Source organism: Globicephala melas, chromosome 1 (assembly GCF_963455315.2).
Source record: "Globicephala melas chromosome 1, mGloMel1.2, whole genome shotgun sequence".
Taxonomy (NCBI): domain Eukaryota; kingdom Metazoa; phylum Chordata; class Mammalia; order Artiodactyla; family Delphinidae; genus Globicephala; species Globicephala melas.
The window spans coordinates 59,328,101-59,341,746 of NC_083314.1; the positions used below are offsets into that span (position 1 = coordinate 59,328,101).

The window sequence follows — 13,646 nt, forward strand, 5'->3', positions numbered from 1 at the left end:
TGAATCTCAGGGTCTTGACTCCATTAGCTATCTTCAACTTCTCAGCGAGAAACAGAGTCCACCAAATCAATTGTTCTTTACAATGTTCCCCAGTCACATAAGACTGTATTTGATTGATGAGTTGAAAAACAGCTCACATATTTATTCATAAAGGATTTGGTGATGTCTTTAATCATTTAAAATCTAAGCCTAAAGTTTGGGTTCACACTATCATCTTGGGTTCTATTTTAGAAAATTGATTCTGAGTAACAGGATTGGTTAGGGCAGACTAAATTTGTGAAAGAATGGTTATCACAACAGAATATTCTTGAAGACACCAATAATTATTTTATTAACTTCGCTTACTGTTCATATTTATAAGACCTTGGGCTTCTAAACTGCAGTTAAAAATACTGTTATTTCTAGTAAAAGTCTGAGGACATGAGAGATATCTTTTGTTGTCATGTGCGAAGTAGATGTCATGTAAGCCTTTCAAATTTATTTTATTTCCAGTTCGAATACTTCTGCAACCTCCTTTAAGAAAACTGTCTACAGAGAGTATGAAGCATATTTTCAGAAAGAAAAACCACGATCCACAACTTCAGGTCAGCCTGAAATATATTTTTCAATTTTAAAGATAAAGCTCTATGGATAATTTGATATTCATATATATCTAAAATATTCACTTAGTGATATTTTATAGAAATGTGTGTTTTTGTTATTTTGGCTAGATAATTGGTAGAGGTCTTATTCATAGTATTGAGAATTGAGAAAAGCAAAGCATTAAGCCAAACTAGGGGCCCCTCTGAGCATGGGGCCCTGTGCAATTTCATGGGTCTCATGCCCATGAAGCCAGCTGGTTTTGACTGTGATTAAAAAAAAAAACTAAACAAAACTTCTAAGTGTTTGCATTTTTATTCACTCATCTAACAAACTATTATTGAACACCTGCTGTGGGTGCTCAATTGAACTAGGCACTATGGATGCCACGCTGGACAAGAGAGACACATCTCCTGCCTTCCTGGAGCTTATGGTCTAGTTTAATGAGCACAGATGAGCCTTAGCAAATGATGATTTGCTGGGTCCCAAGACTCATTTAAAGGAACTGTATATGGCTGATTCTTTTGCATCTATCTTTCCCATCTCTTCTGTTTTATTCAGTGTGATGTATATAACAGCTATAATTTTTAGAGAAAAAATCTCTTTTTTTCCTCACCTCTTTTTTAATTAAGGAAAGTAGGCTGAATGGGTTTCTGGGATCGTAAATATGGTAAATATGGTAACATAGTTCACAGAACTGATAAAGGCCGTTAAGAGAAAACTTCCTCCAGTTAGGTCCCCTAGTCAGTAATTCACTCATCCTTCCCCCCAACCAGGTGAAGACCTGTCATCTTCCCCAGACTCGTCCTTCTATCTTTTATTCATTCCATCTTGTTCTGCCTCCTCCTCAGATCTCCCTTTATCTTCAATCTTTCCTTAAATGGAGACTTCCCTTCCGTCAAAAATCCTCAACAAAAAACAGAACACAACTTATGTTCAAATTAACATCCGGTCTCAAAAAAAAGTCTCCCCTCGACTCTGTCTGCCTTTTCTCCCCTTTCCTTCACTACCAATTTCCTGTGTGATTGGTACATTTCATTCTCTATCATATCAAATTACTCTCCTAAAAGGGGCCCCATGACCTCTTAGATGCCAGACCAATGGTTTCTTTCCAGTTATTTTCCCACTTGATATTACTAGGACATGTAATGCTCCCCCTTCTTGAAACTCTCTCTTTACCTTGTTTCCCTGGTGCCACTTCCCCTGCTAACGGAGATGGAATGGAAGTGAATGGAAGGTGAGGAAATGTAAGTAGGAGGAACTTACATAGATAACTCTTTCCTGAAACTTGGCTCCAAATGGGAGGAGAAATAGGGTAGTTCTGGGAGGGAATGAGGGGTTTAAGGACATTTTAAGAGTTTTATTTAAAAAAGGACAGTGACTTAAAATATCTAAGTGCTCAAGGGAAGAATCCAATAGAAAAGGAGAGGATAAAAACATCTGAGGGAGAATAACTGATGGAGCCAGACTCAGAAGAAACAGGAAGTGACATGATTCAAAGCTGGGTTGGATCAGCCTGAGGTGGAAGAGATACTAACCTTCATGGGGGGCTGGGTGGGGAGCCTGGCAAGGGACCAGGTGAGTAAGCTTTTATTAATAAGATTACTAATAAAATTAAGTTTGTCATTTTGGTCAGGAAATTAAAGGATCTCCTGTCCTCTACAGACTCTGTAGTCTATTCATTTTTATAGATCCAGCTTCAACCTTAGTATGTACAGTAGATATTTAAGAACTATTTAATTAAATTAAGTTGTGAGTGGGTAAAGGGAAGACGAGCTGGGAAACATATTCATTAGGCCTGGGAAAAGAGGAATTGGGCAGAGATTCAGAGCTCTCCTTTTTGTGACTTTTGCCAAGTTCACTGAATTTGAATGTGCTGTGTCAGCCATTGTGCTGAGTGCAGTAAGGGATAGAAGGACCAGTGCCAGCCTGCAGACTGCCTGTTAGGTCAGGTGTCCCCAACCCCCAGGCCACAGACTGGTACCACTCTGTGGCCTGTTAGGAACCGGGCTGCACAGCAAGAGGTGAGCAGGGAGCCAGAGAAGTTTCATCTGTATTTACAGCCGCTCCCCATTGCTCACATTACCGCCTGAGTTCCGCCTCCTGTCAGATCATTAGATTCTCATAGGAGCGCGAACCCTACTGTGAACTGCGCAGCGAGGGATCTAGGTTGCGCGCTGCTTATGAGAATCTAATGCCTGATGATCTGAGGTGGAGCTGAGGCGATGATGCTAGCGCTGGGGTGTGGCTGCAAATACCGATTATCAATAGCAGAGAGGTCTGACTGCCCAGAGACCATAATAAATCAATTTCCTGCAGACTCATATCAAAACCCTATCAGTGAGTGGCAAGTGACAATTAAACTGCATCTTACGAAGTAGACCGGACATAAGCAGCACACTTCAGGTGTCACTGTCTCCCAACACCCCCAGATGGGACCATCTAGTTGCAGGAAAACAAGCTCAGGGCTCCCACTGATTCTGCATTATGGTGAGTTGTATAATTATTTCAGTATATATTACAGTGTAATAATAATAGAAATAAAGTGCACAATAAATGTAATGCGCTTGAATCATCCCCAAACCATCCCCTGCCCTGGTCCGTGGAAAAACTGTCTTCCACAAAACCGGTCCCTGGTGCCAAAATGGTTGGGGACTGCCGTTTTAGGTGATACAGAGGCATCAATCATTTTTTAAAATTAATTCTTATTGGAGTATGGTTGCTTTACAATGTTGCGTTAGCCTCCACTGCACAACTAAATGAATCAGCCATACACATACAGATAGCCCCTCCCTTTTGGACTTGCCTCCCATTTAGGGTACCACAGTTTATTAGGTAGAGTTCCCTGTGCTCATTTCTGAAGAGGAGAAGACTGTGACCAAAATCCTTGGAGCTGATTAATTTTGTAGTGATTTCCTGATTCAACCTCATAAGTTAGAAGTAGACCTTGATAGTTGATTTATGTTTAAGCCTGGTACACTTAAAGTATTACCTTTGTCAACCCCAGTGTATCTCATAACATATTTGTTTTATGTGAACTCTGAGGCATTTTAACATTCATTTTCATGCAACCTCTTCCTGAACTCCCAAAGTTGCTTCATTATGAACCTTGGAGCACAGGGGTGGTGTCTTATTCAGCTCTGTAACCCTATAATAATTGATACTAGGAGGCAAACCTGATGTAAAGGAAAAGTCTCCGATTTTTAATAAGATCTGGTGTGAACACTGCCACTGACTATGTGGCCTTCCCCATTCCATTGCCTAGTTCTGTGTTCTTTGTACCTTTTGCTTATTTCCTGCTCCACCCATCTGGTGGGTATGATTCTAGCCATGTGCCCCATTTCTGCAGCATGAGCCCAGAAGTTATTGTAATTACAGGTGGGGCTAAGGCTACAGGACTGGAGGTCTGATGAGGCACCTGTCCAGTGAGGTTTGTGGACATGTGGACAGGTGGAGGGGCCAGGCTCATTTTCAGAAATCCTGTCTTGGGCTCTAAAATGGCTAGTTTTGAGTCTCTGTGTATTTTCCAGGAAGATTATGAAATGTTTGTCCCCAAAGGGGTTTTATATTAACAGCAACAATGGGCTGCCCTGTATTCTGCAACACATTATTCACCTGAGAGCAGGGGATTGCATTAGCTGACCTCCTGTAGTCCTTTCCAACTCCAAAACTGCAAGAAATTGGGTACATGCTGTGCTAACTTCCTGGGATCTCAAGACAGGCTACTCCTTCCCCCAATTTGGCTTTGGGCACTGAGGAGAGGGTGGAAAGGTCTTAGGCCATCTGGCTAATGGAGGAACTAAACAGCAGCTCAAACAACGTTCAGCCATGTGTTTGCCTACATGCATGAAGGTATTTGGTTTGTATTTATAAGAACATCCCTTTGTTTTGCTTTAATTCTGAAGAAGCAGATAGGGAGGCTAAATAAATATTGCAAAGAACTCATTGCAGTAAGAGGTGAAATCACTTAGAAGACTTATTCTGGGCATCTGGCATTTGCAGCCATGTGATGCCAACAAACAAATCGACCAAGCAAGGCAACCACGGCAACAAAATGCAGTGGACAACGTGACAGCAGTCAGCATCTGATTGGGCTCAGGGGCATTCTGGGCGGTGGGAGTAACCAGTGGGGACTTCTGCTGGGAGCTAGGACCGAGGGTGGCAGCCAGAAGAGAGGGGTCAGCCAGTGGAGTCAGATGTGGCCAGGAGTCAAAAATGGTGTGGACTTTGGGACTGTTCCAGGAAAGTGGGGGATCTGACCCGCCCTGCAGAAGGTGCTAAAGAAAGCTTTGGTTCAAGAGTCCAGAGAACTGAGTTCTACACCCAGCAATGCCACCCAGTCACTCTCCGCACCCACTTCCCAGGCTTTGTAACCATCTCTATAATGAGGATTAAACTATGTGGCCTCCATGGTCCTGTGCAGAACTAACATAAGAACACACAAACAAAAAGCTTCAGGCACAAGGTCAATATAAACTCTAGGACTGGAGTTCAGTGAAAGGAATAAGTGGGTGGAAAGATAGGAGTTGGGGAAAGATAGGACCTCTATCTCAGAGATCACATTTTATCAATGCTAATAGGAAATTAGTGTTCTATTGCTGTAACACGTTACCACAAACTTAGGGGCATAAAACAACACAAATGTATTATCTTAGCGCTCTTGAGGCCAGAAGTCCAAAATGAGTTTCACTGGGTTAAAATCAAGGTGTTCGTAGAGCTCTATTCCTTCTAGAGGCTCTAGGGGAGAATCGTTTCCTTGCCTTTTCCAGTTACTAGAAGCCACCTGCACTCATGGGCTCATGGCCCCTTCCTCCGTCTTCAAAGCCAGCAGGCAGCATCTTCCAATTGCTAACTCAGACACTCCTGCATCCCTTTTATGAGAGATTTTATGATTACATTGGGTCCACCTGGATAATCCAGGAAACTCTCCCCGTCTCAACATCTTTAACTTAATCACACCCACAGAATCCATTTTGCCATATAAGGTAGCATATCCATGGGTCCCAGGGATTAAGTCAGGGACATCTCTGGGAGGCCATTATCCTGCCTGCCACACCCACCAAACAAAACCCTCCCACAACATCCTCCGTTTCAGAGAATGGCACCCTCATCCACCCAGCCTTCCAAGCCAGAACGTCACCAGCCATCCATGCCAACTTGATCTCCCTCATCCTCCACTCCATGTTCAACCCATCAAGTCCTGACAACTTGATTTCCTAAATAGCTCTCTAATACGTTCTCTCCTTATTATCTCCATTGCCCTAACCTTAAACTAAGCCAAGTCACCAACATCTCTCTCCTGGAGCCTTCCGTCTATTCTCTCAACATTCACTCTGGTTTCTCCCCAGATCAGAGGTTTAAAAACCAGTATGTGGTTCATGTCACATCCCTGCTTCCAGATACTCTTAGGTTAAAACGCAAAAGTCTAAGAGGCCTACAAGGCCCTATGTGACTGGACCTCTGATCATGCCTTTGGCTTCACTTTCTGCCTATCTCTCTTACCTACTAAGCTCTACCTTCCCATGGCTGTCAGTTCTCTGAATAGGCCAAGTTTTCTGGCACCTCAGGGCCTTCGCACATGCTAAACCCACTCCCTGGAATGCCCTTGTCTATCCCTTTGCCTCTTTGCCTTTGGACTTCAGTTAATGCATCACTTCCTCAGGGAAGCATTTCCCAACCCTGATTACCTCCCTGCTTCTAAGATTAGACTAGATGCTTCTGTCAAATGCTCTTAAGAGAATCCTGTACTTTTCTTTCATAATATGAACCACAGTTTGTAATTCAATATTTGTGTGATCATTTGTTAAAATCTGTCTTTCCTTCTATTTTCTAAGCTCTATGAAGGCAGGGGGTACATCTATTTTACTCACCATTGCAATTCTAACACCTAGGATAAAGTGAACACTCAATATTTGTTGAATGAATGAATAACTACAAGGTGGGGGGCTGCAATACCAAGAGGTGGCTAAAAGCTCAGTATCTAGAATCACACAGATTTAAGTTTAAATCATGGCTCTGCCTCTAATTAGCTGTATAATATTGGGCAAGATATTTAAATTCTCTGAGGCTCAGTTTCCTCATCTATAAAATAAAGATCTTACTATCTACCTTAAAGATGTATTGGGAGGTTTAATGTAAGGACTTAGAGTGCTCAAATATATCAAGAGGGACGTTTATAATGATCGCCACTGCAAACAAATGCCAGTTGAACTCCATGACTACTGTAACTTCCCTTTCCTGTTCCTGTGATTCCTAATGGGCAGAAACCAACCCCATGAGAGCTTATGGATGGCTTGGAAGTGAGAACAGTCAATTGTCTGGAAGAGAGCTTTTGGTGACAGGTTCTCAATCTTTGGAGGACATCAGAATTACTCAGGGGTACACATCTAAAATGCAGGTTCCCAAACCCCACCTCCAGAGACTCAGGTTCATTGAGGCTGAGATAGTATTTACTTGGGAGTCTGCCTTTTAGTTAGACCCTCACTGATTCTGATGCAGAGCATCCGAGGACTACACTTTGGGAAATTCTAATATATGATTCTTCAAAAACCTTACTCAAATATCAACTCTTCCCTTAACTCTGCAGACAGAACTGGTCCTTCATCCTCTCTGCTCCCGTAGCACTTGGCCCGTATCTCAGCAGTAGCTCCTACCGAATGTCTATCTCTAAACGAGCTTGTGATCTCCGTAAGGACAGGGACGGTGCCTTATTTACCCATGTGGCCCCAGAGCCTAGCACAGTGCCTGGGATGTAGTAAGTGAAACCTCACTCTTGATTTCTGCACCCTAACCTGCTCAACCCGCTGTGTCCCCATCAAAGTAACTGATAACATTATTTATCCAGTTGCTCAGATCAAAAACCTTGGTGTCATCCTTGACTTCTCTCTCTCAAGTGCCACATCCAACTCCTCAGCAAATTTGCTGGCTCTACTGTTGAAATGTCCAGAATCCAACCTCTTCTCCCCACTTCATTGCTACACCTGCTGGCCCAATACACTGTTGTCTCTCGTTTACACCACCTGTTCTGCTTCCACTCTTGTCACTACACAGAATCTTTTGTACACAGCAGCTAGGATGAACTTTTTAAAATAATTTATTTATTTATACAGCAGGTTCTTATTAGTTATCTATTTTATACATATTAGTGTATATATGTCAATCTCCCAATTCATCACACACACACACACACACACACACCCGCTTTCCCCCCTTGGTGTCCACACGTTTGTTCTCTACATCTGTCTCTATTTCTGCCCTGCAAACTGGTTCATCGGTACCGTTTTACTAGATTCCACATATATGCATTAATATATGATATTTGTTTTTCTCTTTCTGCCTTACTCTGTATGACAGTCTCTAGGTCCATCCATGTCTCTACAAATGACCCAATTTCGTTCCTTTTTAGGGCTGAGTAATATTCCATTGTATATATGTACCACATCTTCTTTATCCATTCATCTGTCAATGGACATTTAGGTTGTTTCCATGTCCTGGCTCTTGCAAATAGTGCTGCAATGAACATTGGGGTGCATGTGTCTATTTGAATTATGTTTTTCCCTGGGCATATGCCCAGTAGATTGAACTTTTAAAACATATCAGACCATGTCTCTCTGTTGCACAAAGCTCCAGTGATTTCCCATTTCACTTAGAAGAAAATCCAGAGTCCTTACCATGGCCCATAGAGGGTGATCTGCCCCCTCCACCCCCAACTTTTCTCACTCTGGCCACACTGTTTGTCTGACTGTTCTTTGGATACATCAAGCTCCTGCCTCAGGGACTTTGAATTTGCCTCAGGACCAGAGAACAGTCTGATCTGCTCCCTGACTTCATTTAGGTCTCTGAGGTCTCCCCTTCAGAGAGATCTAAAGTAGCCAGTCACCCTTCTTACATTACCCTGTATAAATGAAAATGAACATCTTTCTTGACCCAAGATGGTCGTCTCCCCAGGAATGACAGTGGATCAGAATGGGGTGGACATGGTCAGAACTATTTCTTCTACTCTCTTAACTAGCTTTGGGCCCAAGCCAAGTGTTTCTACCTTCCTATCCTTATCTGCCTGCATGTAATATAGAGTTAATGAGCTGGCAAAGCCTTCTAGATTGAAGATAAACAGGTCAACCTCAGGACTGAGAGGAATGACGGCAATCACCCGTGGGGTTTTCTGCATGTTTTTCTTGCTTAGCAGCTCTGTCTTGGTAATCCTGAACACAGACATATTTTAAATCCTTGTTTTCATAGGACTTCTCGGGCCTACTTTATATGCTGAAGTTGGAGACATCATGAAAGTTCACTTTAAGAATAAGGCAGACAAGCCCCTAAGCATCCATCCTCAAGGAATTAAGTACAGTAAATTCTCAGAAGGTAAGAGGAATTTAACATCCCTCTGACAAGGGAAAACTTACAACTCTTTACCACCTGTGTCAAACATTTTAAACCATATTGTTGACCAAGTTAGAGAAATCTCCTTTCCTGCAACTGGTAATTATAAAAGTTGCTGCCTTCGTAGATTTCAGAGAGGAAAATGAAAAAGTTCTGGGGTCATCTGGACCTCAGTTTTTTGGTAGGTTCTTGTTTTTTAATAGTTGGATGGGCAAGTTACCTAATCTTTATGAACTCCAATATGTTCCTCTGCAAAATGAGAATAATAATACATATATTGCAAGAGGGGTTAAGGCAGGGGTCTACATACTTTTCTGTGAAGAGCCAGTAAATATTTTGGGCTTTGTGAGCTATGGAATCTCTGTTGCAACTACTCAACTCTACTCTTTAGTACAAAAACAGCCATAGACGATATGTAAATGGATGCACATGGCTGTGTCCCAATAAAACTTTATTTACAAAAACAGGCAGCTGACTGGATTTGGCTCATGAGACATAGTTCGAAATAGCAACATAGGACTAGCCTGGCACATAGATGGCACTTAATAAGTGATATTTGGTGGTGACGGTGGTAGTAGAAGTAGTATTAAAATTTTGGACATAGTGAAGTACTTACGAACATAAGCTTTGAAGGCAGACTTAAATTCAAATTCCAGCTTTACAATTTCTGGTTCTATGACCTTAGCCCCTCTGAGCCTCAGTTTTCTCATCTATAAAATGAGAACGATTATAATTTTAACCCTTCACAAGATTACTTTGCGGATCAAATGAGATCACTTAAGGTAACAAACTAAACATGGTGCCTGGAACCTGGTAAGCCCTCAATAAATAATGATAATGATGATGATGATAACAATGATGGTGAAGATCATGAAGATGGTGGTGATAAAAGCCACAGGATGGTAAGTACCCATGTTGATATTGTTCTGATTATTTCCATTATGTTGATGTTCAGACCACATTAAGCAGAGCAGAGTTCTGCTAGGAACTGATATAAGAAAATTATCCATATTGTAATAGATATTGGTATAATAACATTTAAAATAAATTTTAACCCTTCATGATTCACAAATCTTCTTTTTCCCATGTGTTCCAGCCATTATACCTCTGAAGAGAGGAACTGGGTAGGAGAGTGGTTTACAATGTAGGTTCTGGAACTAGATGCCTGGTGCAAATCCTGGCTGAGACACTTATTAGCTGTGTGACTTTTGAAAAGTTACTTAACCTCTCTGTGCCTCATCTTTCTCATCTATAAAATGGGGATAGTAATTACACTTACCTCATATAGGTTTGTTGTCATGAAATATTAGAACAATGCGTGACATATAATAAGCACTTGATAAATATTAGCTATGATGGTAAAGGTAATTCTTCAATCAAAATGTGTTCAAATTCTAATGTTATATGTCAATTATATCTCAATTAAAAATTTTAAAATATGCTCAAATAATTTAATATTTATTTGACAATATAGGGATTAGGATGTGACTTTTATATTTATTGTTTCCTATGTAAATTGTTATCAAACTCATTCTGACAACATATAAATGACTGATAATAAGTCAATGAACTAACCTCCCCAGGACTATTAGTACTATCACTCAATATTTGGCTTGAGGAAAAACAATGAAGCATTAACTGTAATTTCAGGCATCTTAAAAAGGCACTTTGGCAAGACTCTGGGTGAGGTAGCATGCAATGGCATAGTGACATAGTGAAGAATCACCTACTTATAAGGATTCCAGATGACTGCATCAGGAATTCAGCAACACAATGCACGAGGGGAGAACCCTCAGAATGTCCCATGCAGGTTCTCTTTCAGGTGTGGGAGGAGGTAAGCGTTGTGGACTTTGTATGCTAGCTAAGCTGTTTGCACAGGGAATGAACCTTGCAACAGTATCCCCATTCCTTTACTGTTTATTTGTCCCTACACTCCCCTATGGCCAGAATCACTTATGAGCAATTGTATAAAATGCTCCCACCACTTCCATTGGTCACTTGGTTATTGCCCCTGGTTTCATGAGTCTGAGAAAGGTAAGCACAGATTGATGGGGAAAGTCAAATGTTATCTTAGAAATGAGATGCAAATCTAGTAAACAGCTAAAGTATCCTTTGCAGTGAAAAATAAAAATAAAAAATAAGACAAGGCTTCTATTCATTTTATCATGCCCTCTCTGAGAATAAAACATCTCCTCCTCCTTCATGTCTGACACTCATCCTCACCCATAGCCTCCTTCTATGGTTTGAACTATTTTTTCAGGAGTGGAAATAAATTAACTACATGCTGAGTCAGCTACAAGAGAATCCAGATTCCTTTATCTCAGAGGTAGATATTTGAGAGATGAATGGTGAGAGGTTGAAACAATATAAGTGTCTTGAGAGCAGACTCAATTCTTGCCTGTGTGGTTGCTTGATCTAATCAGTGAATGATCCAACCTAGACAGCAATCTTCCTTATCTGGGAATTAATCCTTGAGCCCCACTAAAGATTTGGAGACCTACTGTCATCAGCTAGAAGAAAAAGGTAGAAAGAATGCTGGCTTTAGAGCCAGAATGACCTGGGTTTGAACCCTAAGTTTACCTAGAAAATTTCCTTTATCTCTAACTCTCGGTTTTATATCTATAAAATGGGGACAGCAATTCCTCCCATCTAAAGTTATTGCAAGGGTTAGTCATAATATATGTTAAGGTTTTTGGCACATAGTTGCACACAATAAGGAGAGTGTTATTGCTGTGGTTCTTTCATGGCTGTTTATATTGCAGGTATTAAATTTTGTTTCTAGAAGCTTAGACTGAATGAAGACCTTGGCTTTATATAGTGCTCGTCATTTTATTTCCACTCAAATGAAATAAAACTCCACGATGGAATTTAGATGACAAAATGAACTAAAATTGCATAGAAAACTTCAGTTGTCCAGGAGGACATAACGAATGAGTTGTTTTGGATAAGAATGTTTTCCAGATAGTTTGAGGTTTCCTTCTTTAAGTGTAAGATACTTTCTTTTAATCACTTTGGATGCAAATCTTTCTAAATGTTATACTTTCCCAGACTTTTTTTTAAAACAGAAGAGTAAGGAGGAAAATTCGAATCCCTTTCTAAACCATTACTTCCACTCTACTTTGAGATTTTACAAAGATCCACAAATGTTAGAACTGCGTTCAGTCTAAGAGTAAACAAACTACATTACTGTCTCTGGTAATGTCTACAGGTTAAGAGTCTCTGGTATTGTCTACAGGTAAAGACCCTGAGCTTTCATTCATGGATTATGTAATATTTATTTTGGTTGTCCAGGAACCTTGTTGCTTTTTTAATTCTTGGCTATGCCTTAGTTAGGAGATAATTGGAAATCTGAGTCCTGGCAAGGAAAGATGTTACTGTATTTAGTGTGGAAGTCTCATGATGGCCTTCCATCCATAAACTGGAAGCATCTGACATAAATGCCAAGTTGTAGCATAGTGTTTCCAAATTACTTCCAGTTGCACCCCAACCCCAGGTGTACAGCGTTACGTAGGGCAATGACGGGTAACACTTTTGGCAGGATAGACAAACTGTGATTCATAAAAATGCTTACAGGAACATTCCTTTTAGAAATGTATTTAATAGGAATATGTTTTTAACCAGTAAATAAAATATCTGCAGCTGTACTTAATCATTTTAAAACTTTTTATCACTAAACGAATTTCAATTTGAGGCTAAAATTTTAGAAACTCTGTAGCCAGTACATGCTGAACTGTTTGATTATAATGAACTGTTTGAGCAAATTTTGTTGTCCAGTAAGATTTCTGAAGCTGTTTTGGTCCATTACCTTTAAAAGTTTGTTTCAGAGGGAATCTTAATATTATTCTTTGATTTATATTCTCACAATTTAAATGTGTGAGTTGCATTATGAGTACTATACAACGAAATTAGTTCTATAATATCCAGCTGTCTGCTGGTAAGCCAACTCTCCAAGTAATAAATAAATAAACGAGCAAGTAAATAAATAACTTTTCCACCAGAGATAGCTCTTTGCATCTAAGTGTTGCCAAATTCTTTATATGAAAAAATATTTTTTCAAAACATTCCAATGCTTGACATCATGTAGTCAATTACATTTTTCACTTTGCATCTGGGTATTTTGGCCTTATATAGATACTTCTTTGAGTATATGATAAATACCTGAAACAAATTGTAAGGGCTAATATAATAATTCTTGTAAATCTAAAAACTATGAGCTCTCCTATGAAAGAGACTTGCACGCCCTGTGCGATGAAACCAGGCTCTTCACAAAACATCGGCACTCTAATTTGCCCACTGCCTAAATGATAGCTTCTAGGATGTTCTAGAAGCTATAAGAATAAAGAATGTTCTGAATCTTTAAATGCACACTGAACTGTTCACTAAGTTTATTAAATGGAGGGGAAAAGAGCTGTCCAAGAAAATAAATAACAAGGGAGGATTTCATGAACAAGCACCCTAATGGGTGACCAAAGTGGCTCTTTATGTAACTTCCCTTTTCCAAAGCTTGTACGCACCATTTTACATTTGAAAAAAAAATACTCAGAGCCTCTTGGCAAATAATTAGCTCATCATGACAAGGGTAAACAAATCACAGAGCTGACTATGGACTAAGCAGGAAATGAACAGAATTGAAAAACTATGAAATAAAAGGCTGCCCTTGTATAAAGAATTTATTCTAGCGAGAAGCT

General features: G+C 40.2%; 1 protein-coding gene across 3 annotated transcripts in view; it reads left to right on the forward strand.

Moving 5' to 3' along the window:
- F5 (coagulation factor V) overlaps window positions 1-13,646 on the forward strand; it is an 84,829-nt gene that overhangs the window by 3,657 nt on the left and 67,526 nt on the right. For all 3 annotated transcript variants that reach the window (XM_060296622.1, XM_060296629.1, XM_060296636.1), the window contains exons 2-3: window positions 493-584; window positions 8,818-8,940. In XM_060296622.1, coding sequence (XP_060152605.1) covers window positions 493-584; window positions 8,818-8,940 — 215 coding nt within the window. The remainder of the gene's footprint in view (window positions 1-492; window positions 585-8,817; window positions 8,941-13,646) is intronic.